The 23,294-nt window shown below is 43.9% G+C and overlaps 1 protein-coding gene across 3 annotated transcripts in view; it reads left to right on the plus strand.

Annotated features, from left to right (window-relative positions):
• SLC37A3 (solute carrier family 37 member 3) overlaps positions 1-23,294 on the plus strand; it is a 51,122-nt gene continuing 27,828 nt past the window's right edge. Inside the window, exons 1-5 of one of the 3 annotated variants that reach the window (XM_025433849.3) lie at positions 1-150; positions 10,163-10,324; positions 11,932-12,040; positions 19,214-19,306; positions 23,148-23,231. In XM_025433849.3, coding sequence (XP_025289634.3) covers positions 10,236-10,324; positions 11,932-12,040; positions 19,214-19,306; positions 23,148-23,231 — 375 coding nt within the window. In that variant the 5' untranslated portion in view covers positions 1-150; positions 10,163-10,235. Of the gene's footprint in view, positions 151-10,162; positions 10,325-11,931; positions 12,041-19,213; positions 19,307-23,147; positions 23,232-23,294 lie in introns of those variants that run through there. The other 2 variants (XM_025433850.3, XM_025433851.3) reach the window with 2 other exon arrangements.

The raw sequence follows: 23,294 nt of genomic DNA on the forward strand, positions 1-23,294 counted from the left end.
ATGCTCCGGGGACGGGCGGGTCACGTGAGCGTCCGGAAACCGCGGCCGCGGAGCCGCGGGTGAGGTGGCGGCGCCGGCGAGGGGCTGCGGGCAGCGGAGCCGAGCGGGCCGGACGGTGGGCTGCAGCGAGGCGATTGCGGCGGGTCCCGGGTGCGCGAGCCGCGGCGCGCGGGGTGCGGCCGACAGGGGGCCGGAGCCGGGCTGGGGGCGACGTGTGGGGGCGCCGCCCGCGAGCGCGGTCGGGGGGGCGGGGGGCTCCCCGGGGACGGGAGGGCGGCGCGGGGACGCGGCGGGGGCGGCGGGCGGGCGGGCGCTCGCTCCCCTCCGGCTGGGCTCCCTCCCGCCGCGCGGGGCCGGGTGTGCGGGGCCGGGTGTGCGGGGCCGGGCGGGGCCGGCGGGGCCGGCGGGGACCGCGGGCCCTGGGGCGGGCGTGGGGGGCGGGGGTCGGGGCCGGGCCGCGAGGGCTCCTGCCCGGGAGTGGGAAGGACGGCCTTTGGGAAAGATGCTCTGAGGCCGGAGAGGGAGAGGCGTCGTGATGGAGTAAGTGGGGTTGTGTTCTGGCAACGTATTCGTCACTCCCTCGGTATTCTTTTCTTTCTTTCTTTCTTTTTTTTTAAGATTTCATTTATTCATGAAAGACAGAGAGAGAGAGAGAGAGAGAGGGGCAGAGACGCAGGCAGAGGGAGAAGCAGGCTCCCTGCGGGCAGCTCGATTCGGGACTTGATCCCGGGTCTCCAGGATCACGCCCTGGGGCAAAGGCAGGCGCCCACCCGCTGGGCCACCCGGGCATCCCTCCTTCCCTCCCTCGGTATTCTTATTTGCCGAATGTCCTCCCGCTGCTCACTCTCCCTTTTGGCGGGGGGTGGGGTGGGGTGGGGTTGGTGGGGTGGGTGGGCGTAATGGGAATGTGTCCACAGGGGTTTTGGTGTTTCCTGAAACGTAAGATTGTAGGTGATCTCATAGTAATTTATTACCGAGTGTTTTTATAGGGAGAAGAGTATGTTCCTGGAGTGAGCGAAAACTGAATCAGGACTGCCAGCTTTCTTCAGTGTCTCGCTGCTGATTTATTTCTTTGCCATTGTTAGGTGTTTACTGTGTGCCAGGCTCTGTACTCGAACGCTCAAAAATGATCTCATTTAATTCTTTTTTTTTTTTTTTTGTAAAGATTTTATTTATTCATTCATGACAGACACACACAGAGAGAGAGAGAGAGAGAGAGAGAGAGAGAGACAGAGACACAGGCAGAAGGAGAAGCAGGCTTCATGCAGGGAGCCGGATGGGGAACTCCATCCCGGGACTCTAGGATCACGACCTGGGCTGAAGGCAGATGCTAAACCGTTAAGCCACCCAGGGATCCCCTCATTTAATTCTTAATTTTTTTTTTTTAATTTTATTTATTTATGATAGTCACACAGAGAGAGAGAGAGAGAGGCAGAGACACAGGCAGAGGGAGAAGCAGGCTCCATGCACCGGGAGCCTGACGTGGGATTCGATCCTGGGTCTCCAGGATCGCGCCGTGGGCCAAAGGCAGACGCCAAACCGCTGCGCCACCCAGGGATCCCCTCATTTAATTCTTAAATGAGAGAATCGAGGCTCAGAGACTTTAAGCTGAGAGTCTGTGGTTCCAACTCGAACTTTAATGCCTTTTTGTGGCCCACATTTGGTTTCACATAACATCATTTTTCTGTTAATCTTTGTTTTTTTGAATTTTATTTATTGGGGTGCTTGGGTGGCTCAGTTGGTGAAGCATCTGCCTTTGGTTCAGGATGTGATCTCAGAGGCTTGGGAACAAGCCCCACGTCGGGCTCTCTGCTTGGCCAAGAGCATGTTTCTCCTTCTCCTTCTGTCTACTACTCTGAGAGATAATAAAATCTTAAAAAGAAACACAGATTTTATTTATTTATTTGAGAGAGAGAGAGCGTGCACACACAAGCAGAGGGAAGGGTAATGAGAGGGGGAGCAGCAGACTCTGCTGAGCAGGGAACCAGACTGGGAGAGGGGAGAGGGAACTTGATCCCACGACCCCAAAATCATGACCTGAGCCACAGGCAGATGCTTAACTGATTGAGCCACCCAGATGCTCCTCTTCCGTTAATCTTTGATTTCCATGTGAAAATTACCCTGAAACAGTACTTTTGTAAAATTAAAGTCAGTGCAATGTCTTGTTTTTCTCTAGCTGTCAGGATTAAGTGTATCATTGAATGTTCTGTTTTGTTCCTCTTCATCCCTGATAAAATGAAATGTCACGGCAATGACCATTAACTGGAGTATAAGCCTTTTGTTTAGGAGAAGGAAAGTTTTTTTTTTTTTTAGATTTCATTCATTCGTGAAAGACACACACAGAGAGAGGCAGAGACACAAGCAGAGGGAGAAGCAGGCTCCACGCAGGGAGCCTGATGTGGGACCTGATCCTGGGACTCCAGGATCACATCTGGAGCTGAAGGCAGGCACTCAACTACTGAGCCACGCAGGCGTCCCAAGATTTTTTTTTTTTAAATACAATCTACCCCATAATTGTGGGGCTCAAACCTGACCCCAGTTTCAGGAGTCACATGCTACTGAACCAGCCAGGTGCCCTGAGAAGGAAAGATTTGTACTGTGAAAACTCCTTGTCTTTGGAATATGTTTAAAATAGGTAGGAAGAATGTAATTTAAGAGCCCTGGAATAAGATAAGAAAATTTTACAGGTAAGTGCTAGATACAATTTAAAAAGAGAAAAATTATAGAAGACGAGTTTTGAGTAAAAGGGTTTTATGTAGTACAGGTAAATGGCTTCAAATGAGATAATATGGGATGAAAAGGAGATTTGTGTGTCAAGCATTGAAGTGCTAAATTACAACATACACAATACTGTCAAAATAGCTCAACTCAACTATGTATTTAAAAAATTTTTTTAAAAGATTTTATTTATTTATTCATGAGAGACACAGAGAGAGAGGCAGAGACACGGTCAGAGGGAGAAGCAGGCTCGATGCAGGGAGCCTGATGTGGGACTCGATCCCGGGACTCCAGGATCAGGACCTGGGCCGAAGGCAGGCACTAAACCACTGAGCCACTCAGGTGTCCCTATTTTTTTTTTTTTATTTTTTTTTTATTTATTTATGATAGTCACAGAGAGAGAGAGAGAGAGAGGCGCAGAGACACAGGCAGAGGGAGAAGCAGGCTCCATGCACCGAGAGCCCGACGTGGGATTCGATCCCGGGTCTCCAGGATCGCGCCCTGGGCCAAAGGCAGGCACCAAACCGCTGCGCCACCCAGGGATCCCTCAGGTGTCCCTATTTTTAAATTTTCTTTTTTTGAAGATTTTATTTATTTATTCATGAGAGACAGAGAGAGAGAGAGGCAGAGACACAGGCAGAGGGGGAAGCAGGCTCCATGCAGGGAGCCTGGTGTGGGACTCAATCCTGGGACTCTGGGATCACGCCCTGGGCCAAAGGCAGGCGCTAAACTGCTGAGCCACCCAGGGATCCCCTATTATTTTTTATTTATTTATTTTTATTTTTTTAATTTTTTAAATTTATTTATGATAGTCACAGAGAGAGAGAGAGGCAGAGACAGGCAGAGGGAGAAGCAGGCTCCATGCACCGGGAGTCTGATGTGGGATTCGATCCCGGGTCTCCAGGATCGCGCCCTGGGCCAAAGGCAGGCGCTAAACCGCTGCGCCACCCAGGGATCTCTATTTTTTATTTTTTTAAAAAAAATTTTATTTATTTGTCAGAGAGAGAGAGAGGGAGAGACAGCACAAGCAAGGGGAGTGGCAGGCAGAGGCAGAGGGAGAAGTAGTCTCCCTGCCATGCAAGGAGCAGGATGTGAGGCTGGTTTATGGACCAGGGTCATGACCTGAGCCAAAGGCAGATGCTTAACCTACTGAACCACGCAGGCATCCCTCAGCTATGCATTTAATACTCTTACAGCCACGTTTTTATGTTTCAGTACACATAATCTTTTTACTTTGCAAATGTAAAAACTGAAATCTGAAGAGTAAACTCATTCATTGCTCATCTAATATCCTACTTTTTGGGTCTTTGCATTTGCTGTTCCACTGCTTGAAATGCTTTTCTCCTGTTCTTTGCAAAAGACTTGCTCTTTCCTTTTCTTGGCTCATCCCCAAGTCATCTCCCTCAGTGCATGCCCTGAGGGCCCTACCTACAATGGTTGGGGAAGTAACTCAGTTACCTCTCTCATCTCTGTTTCTTCCCTTGAGAGCACTGCTCCCAATCAAATTATCTGGTTTAACTGTTTACATGTGTATTGTTCTTCTGTAAGCTCCCCAAAAGCAGTGGACTCCTCTGTCTTAAGCCCAAAACGATCTTTGGCACCTAGCAGAGCATTTATTTATTTTTAAAAGATTTTATTTATTTATGAGAGACACACACAGAGAGAGAGGCAGAGACACAGGCAGAGGGAGAAGCAGGCTCTATGCAGGGAGCCTGACGTGGGACTCGATCCCGGGTCTCCAGGGTCAGGCCCTGGGCTGAAGGCGGCGCTAAACCACTGAGCCACCCGGGCTGCTCCTAGGAGAGTATTTAGAACCATCAATAAAGGGTGGCCCAGCTGGCTCAGCAGTTTAGCGCTGCCTTCAGCCCAGGGCGGGATCCTGGAGACTGAGGATCGAGTCCCGTCAGGCTTCCTGCATGGAGCCTGCTTCTCCCTCTGCCTGTGTCTCTGCCTCTGTGTGTGTGTGTGTCTATCATGAATAAATAAATAAATCTTTAAAAAAAAAAAACCATCAATAAAGATTTTGCCAATGAATGAATTCTTTGACCATAACCAACACCAAATCCTTCCAAAGTACCAGGCACTGTGTTAGGTAATTGCCCTAAATTATTGCATTTAGTTCTCACATCTCATACATGAGAAAACAGATTTTATAAAATAATATCTCTTAACAGATGAAGCGAGCATTTAGACCCAGACCTGACCCTAGTCACTATGCCATACTCTATAAGAAAAAAGGTTAAAATATCCCAAGTTGGGTAAAACATAGTAATTAGAAAGCTTAAAGGTATAAATCCCCTTAAGCTTAAAGGTATAAATCCAGGGGATTTTTTTTTTTAATCCAGGGGATTTGAGGGGAAAAAAATCATACCTTGTTAATAATACACTATTACCACATTTGGTTTCACATAACATCATTTTTCTGTTAATCTTTTTTTTTTTTTATTTTATTTATTGGGGCGTTTGGGTGGCTCAGTTGGTGAAGCATCTGCCTTTGGCTCAGGATGTGATCTCAGAGGCTTGGGAACAAGCCCCACGTCGGGCTCTCTGCTTGGCCAAGAGCATGCTTCTCCTCCTTCATCCCTAACTTCTTTTTGGTGGCCACAACTGTCAACTCCACTGCTCTTCACCCCTTATTCTTCTTGTTTTACTACAGAGGGCCAGGGTATTCAGGCTTTGAAGGCCATGGCAAAGAGTTTTGTATTTATATCTGAGTCTTGGGAAGCCATCAGTGTATTATAAGCAGAGGAATGAGAGCTGATTTATGTTTTAAGATACATTTCTGGTTGATGTGTGGAGAAGGAGTTGGGGGCAGGGTAGATGAAGAAATGGTGAAAGCCTTCAAAAGGCCGTTGGGGTAGACGTGGTGGTAGTGGGGATGGAGAGAGGAGGATGGATTTGGGATATATTTTGGGGGGTAACTAGTAATGGGTTGGATGCGGAAGTTGAGAGAGAGAAAAGGAAAAGTGAGTAAGTCCTGGTTACCTTGGACAACTTGGAAGCATGGTGGTATTACTTCTAAGGTGGGGGATTCTGGGGAAGAAATAGATTTGGAGGGAGGAAATGAAGATCTTGCTTCAGATCCATGGAGGCATATCAAGTGGATGGTTGGTTGTACTGTTAGGAACTCTGGAAGGTCCATGTTAGAGCCATAGCTGTGGGGGTCATTGGTGGAAAGCCATCGTACTAGGTGAGGAAGAGAGAGAGAGATGCTGGAACTCTATTTTTTTTTTTTTAAAGATTTATTTATTTATTTATGACAGACATAGAGAGAGAGAGCGAGGCAGAGACACAGGAGGAGGGAGAAGCAGGCTCCATGCTGGGAGCCTGACGCGGGACTCGATCCCGGGACTCCAGAATCGTGCCCTGGGCCAAAGGCAGGCGCTAAACTGCTGAGCCACCCAGGGATTCCCGATGCTGGAACTCTAAATAGAGAAGTGTGAAATTGTCTTAGAGGTTGAGGAAGCAAAATAATTGAGGAAGTGTAGACATGCTGGGCAGTGTTGCATGTCCTTTGAGGTTTGTGGTTTTGAATCTAAAAAGTGAAATCGTCCTGCTTGTGTGATTTTTCTCTGGCAAAACTCAACTGCTTGGGTGCAGGGAAGGAAGACAGAGACAAGCAAGAAAAAAGATCCCTAAGGGATTGGTTTGATTCTAAGTTGGTAAAGAAGGCAGTGAGGACAAGAGGAGGGTAATGGGTAACGGGAACGTGGCGAGGTGACTGAGTTGGGAGGCTTGCTGAGGTAAAAGGACTGTTGAGTGGGAAGTGGGAGAGCAAGTGGTTCTCTGGAGGGAAAGAATGTAGGGTCTTTGAAATTTTAGTCTGGGGTAGTGATGTTGGAGGCAAAGACTGGTGGTGAAGGGGGCAGGGGAAGGAGAGTTGAGCCACCTGGCTGTTGCGCTGGGACGGAAGCAGTGGCAGAAGGGAAGTGAGGCAAGGGGCTGTCTACAGTGAGAGCGGAGTGCTGGGAGGTCAGGACGTGACCCTGCTCTGGGGCAGGAGGCACTCGAACCCCCCCCACTCCCACTGCTTGAGTTCAGAGAAGCTGGGGTCTTGCGAGGAGGAAGAGTTATCATGAGAAGAAAGATGACTCTCTCCTTGAAAGACCTCAGAGGATTCAGGGTCATCTGGGGACAGGCCAGAGTCTGAGGCAAAGAACCCTCCAAGGAGGGTGACCATCTGGAGTTTATTCACTGCATATCTAGATTTCCAGAGAGCAAGATAAGAAGGTTGGAGTGGGGTGGAGATGGAGTCAGATGACGTGGGCATGGGGGAGTGAGATGCTTTCCTCCCGTCCACTTCGTAGACTCTGTCTTCCCACAGCATTCCTAATACGAGGCAACCTGAAATCTTATGTTGTGGGGTTGGAATGGTTTCTGAATATCTATAGAAAGCAACGGTTTTGGAATGGTTGCTACTCCAAGGCATTGCTTTACAAAGGGGAGATTGCCTTCTATTTGGATGTGTTACAAGTGAAGCCAACTTTTTTTTTTTTAATTTAAGATTTTATTTATTTGTTCATGAGAGACACACACAGAGAGGCAGAGACACAGGCCGAGGGAGAAGCAGGCTCCCTGCAAGGAGCCCGACATGGGACTCGATCCCAGGACCCTGGCTGGGATCACGACCTGAGCCGAAGGCAGATGCTCAACCACAGAGCCACCCGGGTGCCCCGTGAAGCCATCTTTTTTGTAACATTGATCACACAATGTGGAATGTTCCATTCTAGAAAAATACGTCCTGTGGGTGATCTTCTAGGACTCAAAAAAGCTTCATTACAAATCAGATGAGCTAATGATTATCAACTTGTTTTCAAAAGTAGAACATGGCTCAGTGGTTCTGTATCCTTTTTGATGGCAAGGATCTTATTTTTAATAAGTTTATTTTAAAAAGCTAATTCTTGTTCTCATATAATAGCTGTATATTCAGTATCCATTGATTGAGAAAAGGCTAAATGGTAAGCTACTGTGAATTTAGAAATACTTAAGTGAATTTTTGTTTTATTAATTGTAATAGCATTTACAAACACTTGAAAAATGTTAGAGATTTGTTGTCTGTATTTAGAGCAGGAAAGAAAATGGCCTTCAGAAAGTAGGATGTGCTTGGTGGATTCAGACTTGGCGAAACTGTCAGTACTTCCCCAGGGTCGCCGAGCTCACAGATGATTAGAAATAGCTTCTGTGATGTAGGGAATATAGGTGCAAGATATTATTATTATTATTATTATTATTTACTGTAATTATGTAGGACCAGATGGTATGATAGTATTCATTTTAAGTGCCATTCTGCCAACAGCAGGTGAATATTTGAAACTATTTTCCTGGTATAGTTATTAAGCCCTTTCTCTCCTGTCATTGTAGCTAAGGAAAAAGTGGTTTATTTAGAAATGAAATCCAGATGGTCTCGAACAGCTCTAGTCATGTAAAGTTATTAATGTAACTGCACGGCCTTGAAAGACACAACCATTATTGCCAAAGCAATGTAATCCCAGTCTGTTGGAGCATACATTTTTGGAATTACTATTTTACCTGATAAATTACTTCACAGGTCGCAACCTTCCCTGAAGTATTCAGTACAGTGTTTGGAGGTGCAAATGTGTTCAATTCATAGAACTACAGTTTACATAAAGCTTTGTTGTTCCACTGGGGTTTCATGTTTAATTTAGAGGATGGAGGTAAATTTAGCAGTGACACTAATAGCTCTCAGGTTTGTAACTTTCTGGAATTACAGACAGAAAGTTTGTTACATTTTTGTAAGTGGAATCTTAAAATCCTACTTGGCTCATTATTTTGTGACCATTTTCCAGGTAGAAAGATGAAATGAAATTAGCTACCTTCTACTGATGTGTGATTGATTAATTCTGGGCAGGTCAGTGGCTAAAATTAGTTTCTCAATACCTTACATACACTGTTTAGTCTCATAAGTCTCAGAAGAGATAGGCCGTTTCATAGATGACTGTCTGTGATTCATAAAGATTGACTTGTCCAAGGACTTACAGCCAGTAAATGAAACAGCTATAATGGTTATATAATTTTAACTACCTCAACTTTGTACCTTTTATCTGCAAGTTTCAGGAATGGTCTTTTGTCTGGTTCTGTCAGCATTTAAGGTTTGGCTACATCTACCAAGCTGTGGCTAGTGAAAACATGTGCATAGGGATGCCTGGGTGGCTCAGCAATTGAGCGTCTGCCTTTGGCTCAGGGTGTGGTCCCGGGATCTGGGATCGAGTTCCGCATCGGGCTCCTTACGGGAAGCCTGTTTCTCCCTCTGTCTGTGTCTCTGCCTCTCTCTCTGTCTCTCATGAATAAATAAATAAATAACATCTTTTAAACAAAACAAAAAACATGAGTATAATAGCAGTTACAGTGAAAAGTCAGCAGTTACTGGCTGAGCGCAGTCTTGAAAGCAAAGCCCTGTGATTTGCTAATTTTAGTACTGGAAGTTCTTAAGTTTGTCTCCTACCTTGACTATTGTAGTGTATTGTAGCATACAGGTCATTTTGACAATTTATTTTTCCCTAATACAAGTTACAGGACTTTTCCAATGCTGTGGATATTTTACTTTTTTTTTTTTTTAAAGATTTTATTTATTTACTTGGTAGATGTAGCCAACCATCCCACATACAAACGGATAAGAAAATCTAATAGATGGCTTTTTTTTTTTTAAAGATTTTATTTATTTATTCATGAGAGACACAGAGAGGCAGAGACACAGGCAGAGGGAGAAACAGGCTCCATGCAGGGAGCCCGATGTGGGACTCGATTCTGGGTCTCCAGGATCACACCCTGGGCTGAAGGTGGCGCTAAACTGCTGAGCCACCAGGTCTGCCCAAGATGGCTTTCTATTAGGATGTAATCTTTTGTCAAGGATTTTTCTTTTTTTTTTTTCTTTTTATTTATTTTTGATAGTCACAGAGAGAGAGAGAGGCAGAGACATAGGCAGAGGGAGAAGCAGGCTCCATGCACCGGGAGCCTGATGTGGGATTTGATCCCGGGTCTCCAGGATTGCGCCTTGGGCCAAAGGCAGGCGCCAAACCGCTGCGCCACCCAGGGATCCCCAGGATTTTTCTTTTTAAGGACTTATTTATTTATTTATTTATTTACTTTAAAAAAGATTTTATTTATTTATTCTTGAGAGGCAGAGAGAGGCAGAGACACAGGCAGTGGGAGAAGCAGGCTCCATGCAGGGAGCCTCATGCGGGGCTTGATCCCAAGACTCCAGGATCATGACCTGAGCCAAAGGCAGATGCTTAACTGACTGAGCCACCCAGGTGCCCCTAAGGGCTTGTTATAAACATAATTATCAATCTAGTTTTCTGGTGTCTGCTAGCCGAGGTGATTTTTTTCAAGGCCTGATCATATGCTGACTGGTTCTAAGTCTAAAGCAGTTTTTGGATAGACTACTTATTTTAAGTAATGTTGGTAATGCATTTTGTCTTTGCAGAAAGAAGAAATGATGTAAATAATTCACTGTCCAAACTTTAAGGTCGGAGCTGAGAAGGAAGGTCAGGAAGACTATGGCCTGGCCAAATATTTTTCAAAGAGGAACTCTGTTCTCCCGGTTCAGTCATCATCATGTTGTTGTATTCCTGCTTACCTTCTTCAGGTATGTTTGTTGCTCAAACTGTTCTCTTGTGTTTTTTGGTTTTGTCTGTGTGAGGGGGCTAGTCGTTGGCACGGCAAGTATTTAGTGCAGTGATTGGCATGGCTTGTGAAATAGGCTAGTTATTCTTTCTGTTGTGCTCTCTGGTACCTCTCAGTAGTTTTCGGGGCCATTTTGCCCAAGTTTGGCAATGTCTGGAGGCATTTTTGGTTGTCACCCTGGGGGAAGGAGTGCCACTTGCAGTGGGTACAGACTAGGGATGCTGCTGTAGCTCCTACAATGCACAGGCTAGCCTCCCACAATAGAGAATTTGGGAGGCCTAAAATGTCAGCAGGGCCATGATTGAGAAACCCTGGCTTAGTATACAGTGTTTTATTTATTAAAACCAGGAGCTTGAGAACAAAGGGCATACATATTCAGGGAATGCCTTGTGCTTCCTTGAACAGTAAGGTATGAGACACTTGTGAGGATGGGACTCCTGGGTGGCTCAGTGGTTGAGCATCTGCCTTCGGCTCAGGTCATGATCTGGGGGTCTTGGGATCGAGTTCCAAATCGGCCTCCCCACAGGGAGCCTGCTTCTCCCACTGCCTCTGTTTCTGTCTCTCTCTGTGTGTCTCTCATGAATAAATAAATAAATAAAATCTTTTTTTTTTTTTTAAGATTTTATTTATTCATGAGAGACACACAGAGAGAGGCAGAGACAAAGGCAGAGACAAAGGGAGAAGCAGGCTCCACGCGGGGAGCCCGATGTGGGACTCGATCCCAGGAGCACGGGATCATGCCCTGGGCTGAAGGCAGATGCTCAACCTGCTGAGCCACCTAGGCGTCCCAATAAAATCTTTTAAAAAAATAAAAAAAGAGACAGTTGTGAGGAGTTCTAGTGACTCCTGTGAGATCCCAAGTGCTAGCTTGACTGAAGGATTATCCATGTTTATGATTCTATAGCCCTCAGTGGCTCTTACTTTAGAGGCCATAGATGCCACAAACCAGGCTGTTTGGTTTTAGGAGCCGTGTTACTTATAACCCTGTGACGCAACTATTTTGATGATTTCTTCTAGGTAGATTTTATTTACTATTAATCTTTATTGAAGGCACCGCAAGTGATGTGATTTGATTGTTTTAAGGCAGAAACTAGGAAATGGTTGGTTCTCTAAGGATGTAAGAGTTGATAGGTAATTTTGGATGCTGGCTTTAGGGATATCCATTCTTGATGCATGAAAGAAGGCATCAATAGGAAAAGACAGGACTCCAGAGAAAGCTACTTAATGGGTAATGCATTGATGGGCCAACCGTTGCTAAAGACTTAAAATTTTTTATAGAACTGCAACCATGATTTAGAGTAGGTTGGGATCAGTCCTGTATCAGTCCTGTGCCTAAGTGGAGGGGTAAGTTATGAGTGGACACAGGGGCTCATGTTGAAGAAGACTGGTTAATTCTTTCTTTTGCTTGGCAGAGACTGTTTCAATTGATCTCATAAAGCAGTACTTTTTCTTTTTTTTTTAAGAGGAGAATTCAAAAATTGAATAAAACACATGGGACTGTACCCAGGATTTTATTGAATGCCATTTTCTTTGCTATTCATTCAGCCGTATTTCTTTTCTCTTTTGCAGTTATTCGTTGCTCCATGCATCAAGAAAAACTTTTAGCAATGTCAAAGTCAGTATCTCTAAGCAGTGGACCCCAAGTGCTTTTAACAAGTCAATTAACCTGCCTGTAGAGGTAAGCAGAGCAAAGTGCCAGGAAGGGAGCTGTGCCCACCCCCTAAATTCCTCTTAAGGTCTTCTATTTTGTTTCATTCATCTGCTTAGGACTCTGAGATGGCTGTTTCCTGTGGCATAAAACCCAAACTGTTCTGCTTGATTTCTTAGCTTGCCCCGACTCAGGCCTGTTTTACACTTCATCCAGCTTCTTTTTCACTGTTTTGAAGTGACACATTTCTGGGAAGGTGGTTTTTTGAGTTTCCCAGGTATCTGTACTCATTTCTGCCTTTGAGATTTTGCTCATTTTCTTTTGTATGCTCTTTTGCTTTCTTCCCACTCACGTAAATCTTGCTTTTCCCTTTGTGGCAAGATAAAATATCACTTTTTCTTATTTTTAAGTAATCTCTATATCCATCCTGGGGCTTAGACTCGCGACCCTGAGACCAAGAGGTGTGTGCTCTACTGACTGAGCCAGCCAGATGCCCCTAAAATACCACTTTTTCTGTCGAGTTTTTTCCCCACCTTCCACTGATTTTTTTTCCCCTTCTGAATGGTGTATACCATGTATTACATAGTTTAATGTCTCAGTGTTTACATAGTTGCCATTTGTTTAATTTGTTTGTATCCTGCTTAAGAGTCTAGAAGTCAGAGTGTGTATCCACTTTCTTGGTTTCATTATGGGTCAGGTGAATTCTTTGATGACAGCTTGGAATGGAGATACTGTTCTTTCCAATATGCTATGTTGGGGGCACCTGGGTAGCTCAGTGGTTGAGCATCTGCCTTTGGCTCAGGTCCTGGGATCAAGTCCACATAGGGCTCCCCACAGGGAGCCTGCTTCTCCCTCTGTCTGTGTCTCTGCCTCTCTCTGTATGTCTCTCGTGAATAAATAAATAAAATCTTAAAAAAAAAAAGTCAATACACAAGTCCAGTCCACTCATTCTTTACCACACTCCTTGAGTTCTACTTATGTGGAATTATTCACACATATTAATATTCTTGGCATGTCTTATTTGTTTTTGTTTTTGTTTTCAAAGATTGTATTCATTTGAGACAGAGAGAGAGGACAAGCTGGGGGAGGGACAGAGGCAGAGGGAGAACAGACTCTCTGCTGAGTTGGCAACCCAACATGGAGCATGATCCCAGGATCCTAGGATCATGACCTGATCCGAAGTCAGACCCTTAACCAACTGAGCCACCCAGGTGTCTCAGCATGTCTTATTTCTTAACATATTTTTCCTGTATTTGGATCAATTAAAAGCTCACAGAGATCTGACGGTTATAGGCATATCCCCTCAAAATGTAATTAAGTTATTCAGTCAAGTGCTTATTGGGGCTCTATCTTGCATCAACAGTATTTGAGGCAGTGAGGATACAAAAAAAAAAAAAAAAAAACCTACAGAGACGATTAAAAGAAAAAAAGAGCCTGTCCTCATAGAACTGATGTTCTGTTGAAGATGCTCTTGTATAATTTTTCTTCCCCTCCCCCTATTTTTAAAGTTTATTTATTTATTTTTTTTTAGTAATCTCTACACCCAACGTAGAGCTCAAACTTACGACCCTGAGATCAAGAGTTGCATGCTCTCCTGACTGAGCCAGTTGGGCAGCTTTCTATACAATTTTTCTTGAATTTAAATTATCAGGAACTTTTAAAAGGAAGGATGTTAAGAATGGAAGGCTAGGTTTCACACTGAGTCTTGACTAGTGTTGTGTGCACAGTGAGACATCTTAAATGATCAAACCTTCAAGATGGAGTGGCCTTAAAAGGGATCAGGTGCTCTAATCTCTCAGCCAGAATGGAATTTTGTCACTATTGAAAGATGATCACTCAACTGGTTTAACACTTGGAGGAAGTTCTTTCTTGTATTGAGGGAAAAGTATTCTGCTGTTTAATTTCTATCTTGGGTTTTCTTCTGAGCCACGCATAGTAATTGATTCCTGCTGCATGACAGCCTGCTGAATATTCAAAGCAAACCTATCTCCCTAAGTTTCTCTCATTGAGGCCAAACATCCCAGGCTCCTTCAATTGTAGTGTAGTGACACTGTGCCCTAAATGTGGTACTGCAGGTACAGTCTGACTAGTATACAGAATAGTCGGATTTCTGTTAGGCACTGAGTTTCTGGTTGTATTACCTAAGGCTGCCTTTGTTTTTTAGGTAATTGAGTTGAGGGTTCCCAGGACCACCCCTAGGTTGAGATGATTCACTAAAAGGACTCACAGGACTCAGCTTATAGTCCTACTCACAGCTATGGTTTATTCCAGTGAAAGGATACAGAGTAAAATCAGCAAAGGGGAAAAAAAGCATACAGGCTGAGGTTTGGAGGAAGCCAGGTGCATTTCCAAGAGTGCTTTTTTGGTGGAGTCACACAGGATGGATGTAATTCTTCCAGCAACAAATTGTAACAACATGGGTGGAATCTTGTCTACCAGGGAAAGTTATTAGAGACTCAGTGCCCAGGGTTTTTATTGGGACTTGTTATGTAGGCACTGTGCCTGGCACATAAAAAAATTCCAGACTCCCAGAAGGAAAGCAGGTTTAGCATAAACCACATTGTTTGTACAAATAGTTTAGGTACAGTGAACCACTCTTAGCAGGGAAGGGTGGGAACCCTCCCTAGATCCCGATTCCCAGATGCCAGCTAGGGGCCAACCTTACAAGTAGGCCTTATTAGGGAGAACAGTCTTGGGCCTGCTGTGTTAACTCTTTCCTGCCAGTAACTATGTCACATTAGTAGCTCTTAGGGGACTTGCATTCACTTTTCTGCTTAGATGTTTATTTACTCACTCTAACTGCTGCTAAAATAGGTTTCACATTTTGGTTTTTCAGAACCATGGATTAAGTAGTTTGGATGGATTGGTTATATAGAGGTCAAGTTGAGACTGATCCTGGAGATCTTTGTATTTCTGTCTCTGCCATCACCGACAGCAGTGCTGACCTTCTGTTCCTTTCCTTAGACTTTAAGGTCTGGGTTTCTTCCTGCCTGAAGCCTGCTGCTGGGAGTGGGGCCTCTAGGGCCATGTGTGCCTTTCAGTCTTCCTATGTTTCTCGGTCTGTAACTGTCAACCCTGGCCTCCCTTTGACACTTGCTTTCTTGTCCAAAGTGGGAAGAGTTCTTAGAACCGGAAGTTTGTGTAAAAGTTTCTGAAAGATACTTTGCTCATGTATTGTTAAACATTTCTTCCTTCCCTTTCCTTTCCTTTTCCTTTCTTTCCTTTCCTTTCTTTTCTTTTCTTTTTTCTTTTTCATTTCATTTCATTTCATTTCATTTCATTTCATTTCATTTCATTTCATTTCAAAGTGTCCTGAACAACATCTCAAAAATTACTTACGATAGCTTTCTTTTTTATGCATAGATATCTTAGGTATCTTATGAAAAGAATTAAGCGCACCCAGTCTCTTTACCTTGAGAGTTTATAATAAATCCTGGTGATACGCACAAACATTGAAAGCAGTCAGTGAACATACCATGAAATCTCTGTTTAGGGATCCCTGGGTGGCGCAGCGGTTTGGCGCCTGCCTTTGGCCCAGGGCGCGATCCTGGAGACCCCGGATCGAATCCCACGTCAGGCTCCCGGTGCATGGAGCCTGCTTCTCCCTCTGCCTATGTCTCTGCCTCTCTCTCTCTCTCTCTCTCTATGTGACTATCATAAATAAATGAAAAAAAAAAAAAAGAAAAAAAAGAAAAAAAAATCTCTGTTTAGAGATAATAAGGAAGTAACAGTTATGTTTGACAGGTCAGGCAACTTGATTGAAAACTGTAAACAAAACTTTGTTCACTAAACTAAAAAGTCTTTTCTTTACCAGACAGTGTGATCCTTCCGTGAGGATAGTGTAGGGAGCCTACCCTGTCCAGGAGAGGGAAATGGGATTGAGGGTGTCCTCAACATTCTGCTTCAAGCTCATCCACAGCCTGTCTTCCCCCAACGGGACCTCACGGAAACCGATACCACTCCATTCACTGTAGGCAGAGAACAGAGCCCTGGACCATAGGTCAGCATTAGCTCATCCTCTGCTCACCACTTCAGGAAGCTCTCCCCCAAGGTCTCCACCCCATGCCTCGCCCTCACTCTGTGATAAACATTCTCGCTCAGGAAACCCACAGGGTCACTGATGGTCTGTGCACGCAATTTCATGCTTCCAGGAAGTGCCTCATTATGCAGCTGTTCTAGTGGGTTACTGCAGCCCTGCCTTCCACCCGCCCCCCGACACGAGAAAACCCCACACACGTACAAACCTCTGGGTTCTCACCATCATTGCACATACAAGCAGGCCAGCTTAAACCACTGCAGGGTGTGGGGTTTCAGTGTGTTAAGTCATCTTGTCAGTGACTTTTGTCAAACACTGGATCCTTCACTCTGTATACACAGACCATTTCTCACTGTCTAGTGTTCTCATCTTGATCTGACTTCTATTATTGAAGTAGATTTTCTTTTCTAGGCTTTTTCTGTCATCCTATTTTTTGTATCTTTCTGTTAGTCCTACTTTGTTTTTTAAGTTTTTGGGTTTTGTTTTCTACTTGTTAAGCAAGCCATCAAAAGTATATTTCAGCTGAATTCTGGCAGTGAAGCAGAAGAAAGCTGTTTTAAAATCTGTCAGTTCTTATGAAGGCCACACCTGCAGGGAGTTTTGGTGGCTTCTTGAGAGAGTACAGAAAAACTCTAGAAACTTCTGAGGAGCTGCTTAGGGCCACTGTCTCTAGCTCACATTGCTGTGTGCCCGACAGGGCTTAGTTCTGGAGCCTGATGAGCCTCAGGGCCAAAGATTGTGGTCTGAGGGAAAATGTGGCGAAGTAAGTCTAAGTGGAGAACTTTAGGGTCCTACTTGGTGCACTGAAATACTGATCAATCTTAGGTCTGTATACAGGGTCTTATCATGACAGCAGTATCTGAGATGTTAAAGGAGCAAGACTAGTGCTGTAAGCCACACAGAAATGAGTCCCAATCCTTTAGAATCACACTAATATATATTCTTTTATGATTTGGGGATTTTACTTTCTGTTAAAGTTTTTTTTAATTGCTGACTGTGATTTTCTTCTTAACATTTTTTTTTTTCTTAACATTCTAAAGTCAGAATTTCTTTTCTGTAACAACTCATCTCAGAAATCATTTATTCCAGTAATTCTCTAAATTTTTGCTCTGAGGAGCCCAAAGAGCTTTTGGTTATGTGGGTTTATATTTTTAGATACTTACTGTTTTAGAAATTAAAACTGAGAAACTGAAAAAAATACATCAGTTTTCAACAGTGAAAAGGGGAGGTGTGCCTGGGTGGCTCAGTCGATTAAGTGTCTGATTCTTTTTTTTTTTTTAATAATTTTTAAAAAAAGATTTTATTTATTTATTCAGAAGAGACACACAGAGAGAGGCAGAGACACAGGCGGAGGGAGAAGGAGGCTCCCTGTGTGCGACTCAATTCCAGGACACCGGGATCACGACCTGAGCCAAAGGCAGACGCTCAACCACTGAGCACCCAGTTGCCCAAGTGTCCGACTCTTGATTTCAGCTCAGGTCATGATCTTAGGGTTGTGGGATGGAGCCCCATATCTGCCACCCCACCCAGTGGGGAGTCTGCTTGAGATTTTCTCTCTCCATCTTCTTCTGCCCCTCCCCCTATGCTGTCTCTCAAATAAATAATAAAATCTTTAAAAAATTCATTGGCTTTGTAAATAAATTAAGTAAACAATAATGTGTTTTTTTTTCTTTTTTCTTTCTTTCTTTTTTTTTTTTACCAATAATGTGTTAACATAAATAGCATTTTATGAAAAGTGATATTTCTAGACAAAAAAAAATCACTTCATGAGGAGAATGGCATTAATTTACATTTTTGCAAATCTCAAGTCTGGCTTAATAGATGATAGCAGATTTTCATGTCTGCTTCTGAAGTCAATCTCTTGCAACATGATCCTTTGAACTGTATAAAGAGAATTTGACCTTTGACAGATACATAGTAGGAAGGGGAGAAGTATTTTAATAGCCTTTCCAGTTAATTGTGGGCATTCGTCTTTGATACTACACCAGAATTTGACAAATGGCAATTTTTTAAAGGTTAGTTGCGTGTGGAATCTGAAACTGTATCAATTAACTTTTTATACCCTTATATTAAGATCCATTTGTCTGTCTTTACTTTGAATGGATTTTGAAGTGACAGGCTTATTTCATTCTTTTTTGAGGAAATGTGTGCCAGGTACCCCAAACTGAATAACTATAGCTTGTCTGTCAGTCATTCTTTCAAGTAAAAAACAGCATCCTCGCTTGCACCTCACACAGCTTCACTAGTGCTTTCCCTCAAGACAGCTGTGGCTCTTTGGTATGCTGCGTGCGGATGCACATCAGTGTGCTCAGGGGCCAGATTTAATCAAATTAATATTTTTTTTTACTGCTTGGGGCACCTGGGTGGCTCAGTGTTTTGAGTGTCTGCCTTTGGTTTAGGTTGTGATCCCGGGATCCTGGGATCGCGTCCCGCATTGGGCTCATCACAGGGAGCCTGCTTCTCCTTCTGCCTATGTCTCTGCCTCTCTCTCTGTGTCTCTCATGAATAAATAAATAAAAGCTTTTAAAAAACCAAACATTTTACTGCTTGAGAAAAAAATATTTTAAAAATATTTTTATTTAATTTGAGAGAGAGAGGGTTTGTGAGTCGGGGCTGGTAGTGGGTTAGAGGGAGAGGGATAAGCAGACTCCTCACTGAGCATGGAGCATGGGGCTCAATCTCATGACCCTGAGATCATGACCTGAGCTGAACTGAGCCACCCAGGTGCCTCACTACTCAACAAAGATTTATTCAGCATCTAGCATGTATCAAGGATGTTCTTTAAGTGAAATTGGCTTTTTTTTTTTAAACTGTGAGCGTGGCAATAAATACAGTGCTTATTATTTTTAAATACAGTGATTAATAGTATGATTTTGTGTAACTGCTTTGACTCCTGCTGAGTCATAGTTTTACCCACTACTGCTTTTGTCCCATCAATGGAAAAGTTAAAGGGAAAAAACAACATTTTAGCATTGTGCAAATAGCTTTGAGCTTGCAGACCTTTTTGCACGTGTGTTTCCTTATCTAGAGTGCCAATTTCCTCTGTCCAACCTCCCCTGGATTCTGTGAGGGTGGGCAGAGAGGCTCTAGGTAAAGGGGCTTTGAGAAATGGGAAGGACTGACAGGTAGCAGCGGGGACTAACGTGATTCTTACTGTGTTGCTGTAGATCTGGAGCAGCAACCATTTGTTTCCCAGCGCAGAGGAAGCCACACTTTTCCTTGGGACACTGGATACTATTTTCCTCTTCTCTTATGCTGTGGTAAGTTTCAGAATTTGGGGGTTTTAGGTTGAGGAAAGATATAAATGGAAATGACTCCAAACCTTGTGAAGTTCATAAGAGATTTTAGAATTTGTTGACAGAGGAGAGTTCAACATTGCTGAAGTTTATATTCTGTGTCATTTCCATCTATCCATCCGTCCATCCATCCATCCATCCACCCACTTATCCGTCTATTTGACAGATGTTTACTGAATACCTAGCATGTGCCAGGTACTTTTCTAGTCTGTGAGAGTTCATCAACACAGGAAAAATCCGTAGCTTTATAAAACTTATCTTCTTGAAGTGGGATCTAAGGAAGACAGACAGTAATACAATTTTATACAGAAGCAAACAGTACAGTTGAAGGGGGTCAGTTGAACAGTACAGATGCTGGGGAGAAAAAAAAGCAGGAAAGGGGGTCTAAAGAGCGCTGAGTGGTAGTCGTAATTTAGGACTGGGATGGCTGGGAAAGACCTCAAGTAGGAGGCGATATTTGAGCAAAGACCTGAAGTAGGTAAGTGAGGTCAGGGTGACTAGTACAGAGTGATGGGAAATGAGGCTAGAAAAGGTGTGGGGCTCAGACCTTTAGGGTTTTTGGTCCTTTTGTTGGGGCTTTGGCCCCAACAGTGAGATGGGAGTGAGATGGGAGCCCTGAAAGGTTTTGCACAGAGGAGTGCCAGGATCTGCCCTGTGTTTGGACAGGCCCACTTGCTGTCCCAGGAGACTAGACCAAAGGGTAGAGGCAGAAACAGGGACATAGATTAGGCTGTTCCAATTTTGAGGTGAAGGATGATGGTGGTTTAGATCCAGGAGTAACAGAAATGGGAAGAAGTAGATTTTGTGTTTTATTTTTTTTAATTTTTTTAATTTTAAAATATTTTATTTATTTATTGAGACACACACACACACACACACAGAGAGAGAGAGAGAGAGAGGCAGAGAGAGAAGCAGGCTCCATGCAGGGAACCCGACGTAGGACTAGATCCCGGGTCTCCAGGATCACACCCCAGGCTGCAGGCAGCGCTAAACTGCTGCGCCACCGGGGCTGCCCGGTTTTGTGTTTTGAAGGTAGAACCAATCATTATTTTTCCTGTTGAATGTGGAGTATAAGAGAAAGAGAGGCCTTGAGGACAACTCTAGAGTGTTAGTATCATAACAGAGTGGAAGACAACGGGAAGGGTAGGCTTGTGTTTGCTTCAGGAGCACATATATTAAAATTGGGAAGGGTAGGCTTTGGGGAAAATGGCTTTTGGACATGTTACAGGTGAGATACCTATTCTTGCCTAAAGGATGAAGAACAGACACTTAGTTATGTATGGAGTCTGGAGTTCAAGGTAGAGGTTCAGGCTGGTGGTACAAATTTCAGAGTCCTTGGCATAGAAATACTTTTCAGAGTTACAAGACTGATCATCAAGGGAGCAGGTGGGGATAGTATGACAGGTGTGACAGCTGAGCCGTGGGGCTTCCTGTACTTAGAGGCAGGGGACATGAGAAATAGGCAAGCAGTGGAGGGGGACAACTATGGAATAGTGGTGTCCCAGGAACCATGCCAGCATGGGGGGAAAAGAGGTGCTCATTGTCCGAGGTAGTCACCTTGGATAGGGCAGCTGGGATCTCTGTCTGGTGGTAGGGAGCAAGTTCGGTGGCTGCTGAGTTAAGGCTGTGGGAAGTGGTGGCTGCCACTGGACCCCTGCACTGTGAATGGTCCTCCCTTTCTTCCCACTGTTTGATTTCCTCTCGTGAAGATGTCTACAGTTATTAAAAAGCTTTTTTTAAAAAGGTTTATTTATTAGAGAGAGAGAGAGCATGCACACAAGCAAGCAGGGGGAAGGGCAGAGGGAGAGGGAGAGAATGCAGACTCCCTGGGACATGAGATCTCCCAGCACTGAGACCACGACCTGAGCTGAAATCAAGAGACAGACACTTAAGGGACTGAACCACCCAGGTGCTTTGTAAAGAAACCTTTTAATTAGTGATATCCAGGTGATGGGAAATACCTGGTGGAAGTTCCAAAGTGTTCTCTGAATGTTTATTTGGACAGTATTTGGAATATCTTTTCTTCAAAGAGGAAGCTTGTAGAAACAATTGGAGCAGACCTTAGATCATGTAGCCATGCTCCTCACCCTGGGCGTTGTGTTTTTGTTTTTGTTTTTTTAAGATTTTATATACTCATGAGAGACACCGAGAGAGAGAGAGAGAGAGAGAGAGAGAGAGAGAGAGGCAGAGACATAGGCAGAGGGAGAAGCAGGCTCCCTGCAGGGAGTCTGATGCGGGACTTGATCCCAGGACTCCAGGATCACGCCCTGAGCTGAAGGCAGATACTTAACCACTTAGCCACCCAGGCACCTGTATCCTGGGCATTTTCTGTATGACATCCCAGTGTACGGTCATTCGACTTTGGCTGGAGCACTGGCAGTGGTGCCTCGCTGCGAGCCTTTTGTGGAATGTTTTAAGAAGCCATGTATAGTCTAGAGCAAAGACCAGCTCTACCACTGTCAACTAGCTGTAGGAAACTTGGTTTTGAAATGAAATTTAACCTTACTTTTCTATAGAGTTGTGATAATACTTATCCCCAGGATTAAGTAGGTTTAGGAGATAAAAAGTGCCATGGAACATCAGTGATCATATTTCTTTGTATTGAGCCACATGTCCTTTTGGAGCTTTCTAGGCATCACGCAGGCATTTGGAACACCACAGGATGAATTGATTCTCTAATCTGAAACACTGAGATTTTCTTCACCTCCTTTACTCTATATAGCATAAGGCACCTGAGTGGCAGCTGTAGAATGAAGAATTGAAAGCTTATAGGTGCTTCTTTTGAGGTAGTGACAGGTTGACCATAATGAGACCTATCAATCTAAATTTTCTCTAATGTAGAGATCGACAGTTTACCAGAAACACTTGTATCTGGATTTAGGTTTTCCGTGAAGACATTTGTTCATTTTACATACTTATGGAAGAAACCTGGTGTATTGCCATGGGCTCTTTAGTGTGCCTTGCTGCCATGACTCAGGTTTTTATTTCCTGCCACTAAGAGGAGAGCAGAAGGCAGAACATTTGTACCGTTCTTCAACTAATTACTGTCTTTGTGTCCTTACTCTCCCTGCCTTGTGAGGTCATGAAACCCAAGGGTCAGATTAAATAGGCAGTGCCTGTGCCCCAGAAACTTCTGTGGTACAGGACATGTTGTAACACATCTTGACTCAGGATGCAAATGGCTAACTAAGGGCAGCCCCCCTGGGAGTGCAGATAACTGATCTTTTTTTTTTTTTTTAAGATTTTATTTATTTATTCATGAGAGACACAGAGGGAGAGAGAGATAGAGGCAGAGTCACAGGCAGAGGGAGAAGCAGGGTCCATGCAGGGAGCCCGATGTAGGACTTGATTCCGGATCTTGGGATCACACCCTGACCCAAAGGCAGATGCCCAACCACTGAGCTACCCAGGTGTCCCAGATAACTGATTTTTAAGTTAATCTGTTCTAGAAAATGAAATATATTTGTGGGCTTGTTTTATTAATTAATATTCTTGGTTTTATTTGTTTTGATTTTTGCTTTTCCAGGCTCCTTTTAGACAGTGAGGGGGATTTGCTTTTGGTAGACTCAAAGTTTAGCCTAGATTACAGTATTTTGGTGCGTGAGTTTGTTTACAGTATAATGTGCAGAAGTGCACTGTCATTTTATGAAACATTTTTGAAACTGAGACAGCTAGTCTGGGCATAAGAATGAAGTTTAATTTTGAGTCATGTCAGTGTTTTATTTCCCTCACTTGGTTTGCAACGCATCTTCCCTTTTTCAGGCTGTGTTATTCAGAGCTGTGAAATAAAATGCTTTATTTTTAGGGCCTTTTCATCAGTGGAATTGTTGGAGATCGGCTTAATTTACGATGGGTTCTATCTTTTGGCATGTGCTCTTCTGCACTAGTGGTAAGTTGAAAGGTATTATTTTTATCATCATCATCATCATCATCATCATCATCATCTTGGTTG

This window comes from Canis lupus, chromosome 16 (genome assembly GCF_003254725.2).
Source record: "Canis lupus dingo isolate Sandy chromosome 16, ASM325472v2, whole genome shotgun sequence".
Classification (NCBI taxonomy): domain Eukaryota; kingdom Metazoa; phylum Chordata; class Mammalia; order Carnivora; family Canidae; genus Canis; species Canis lupus.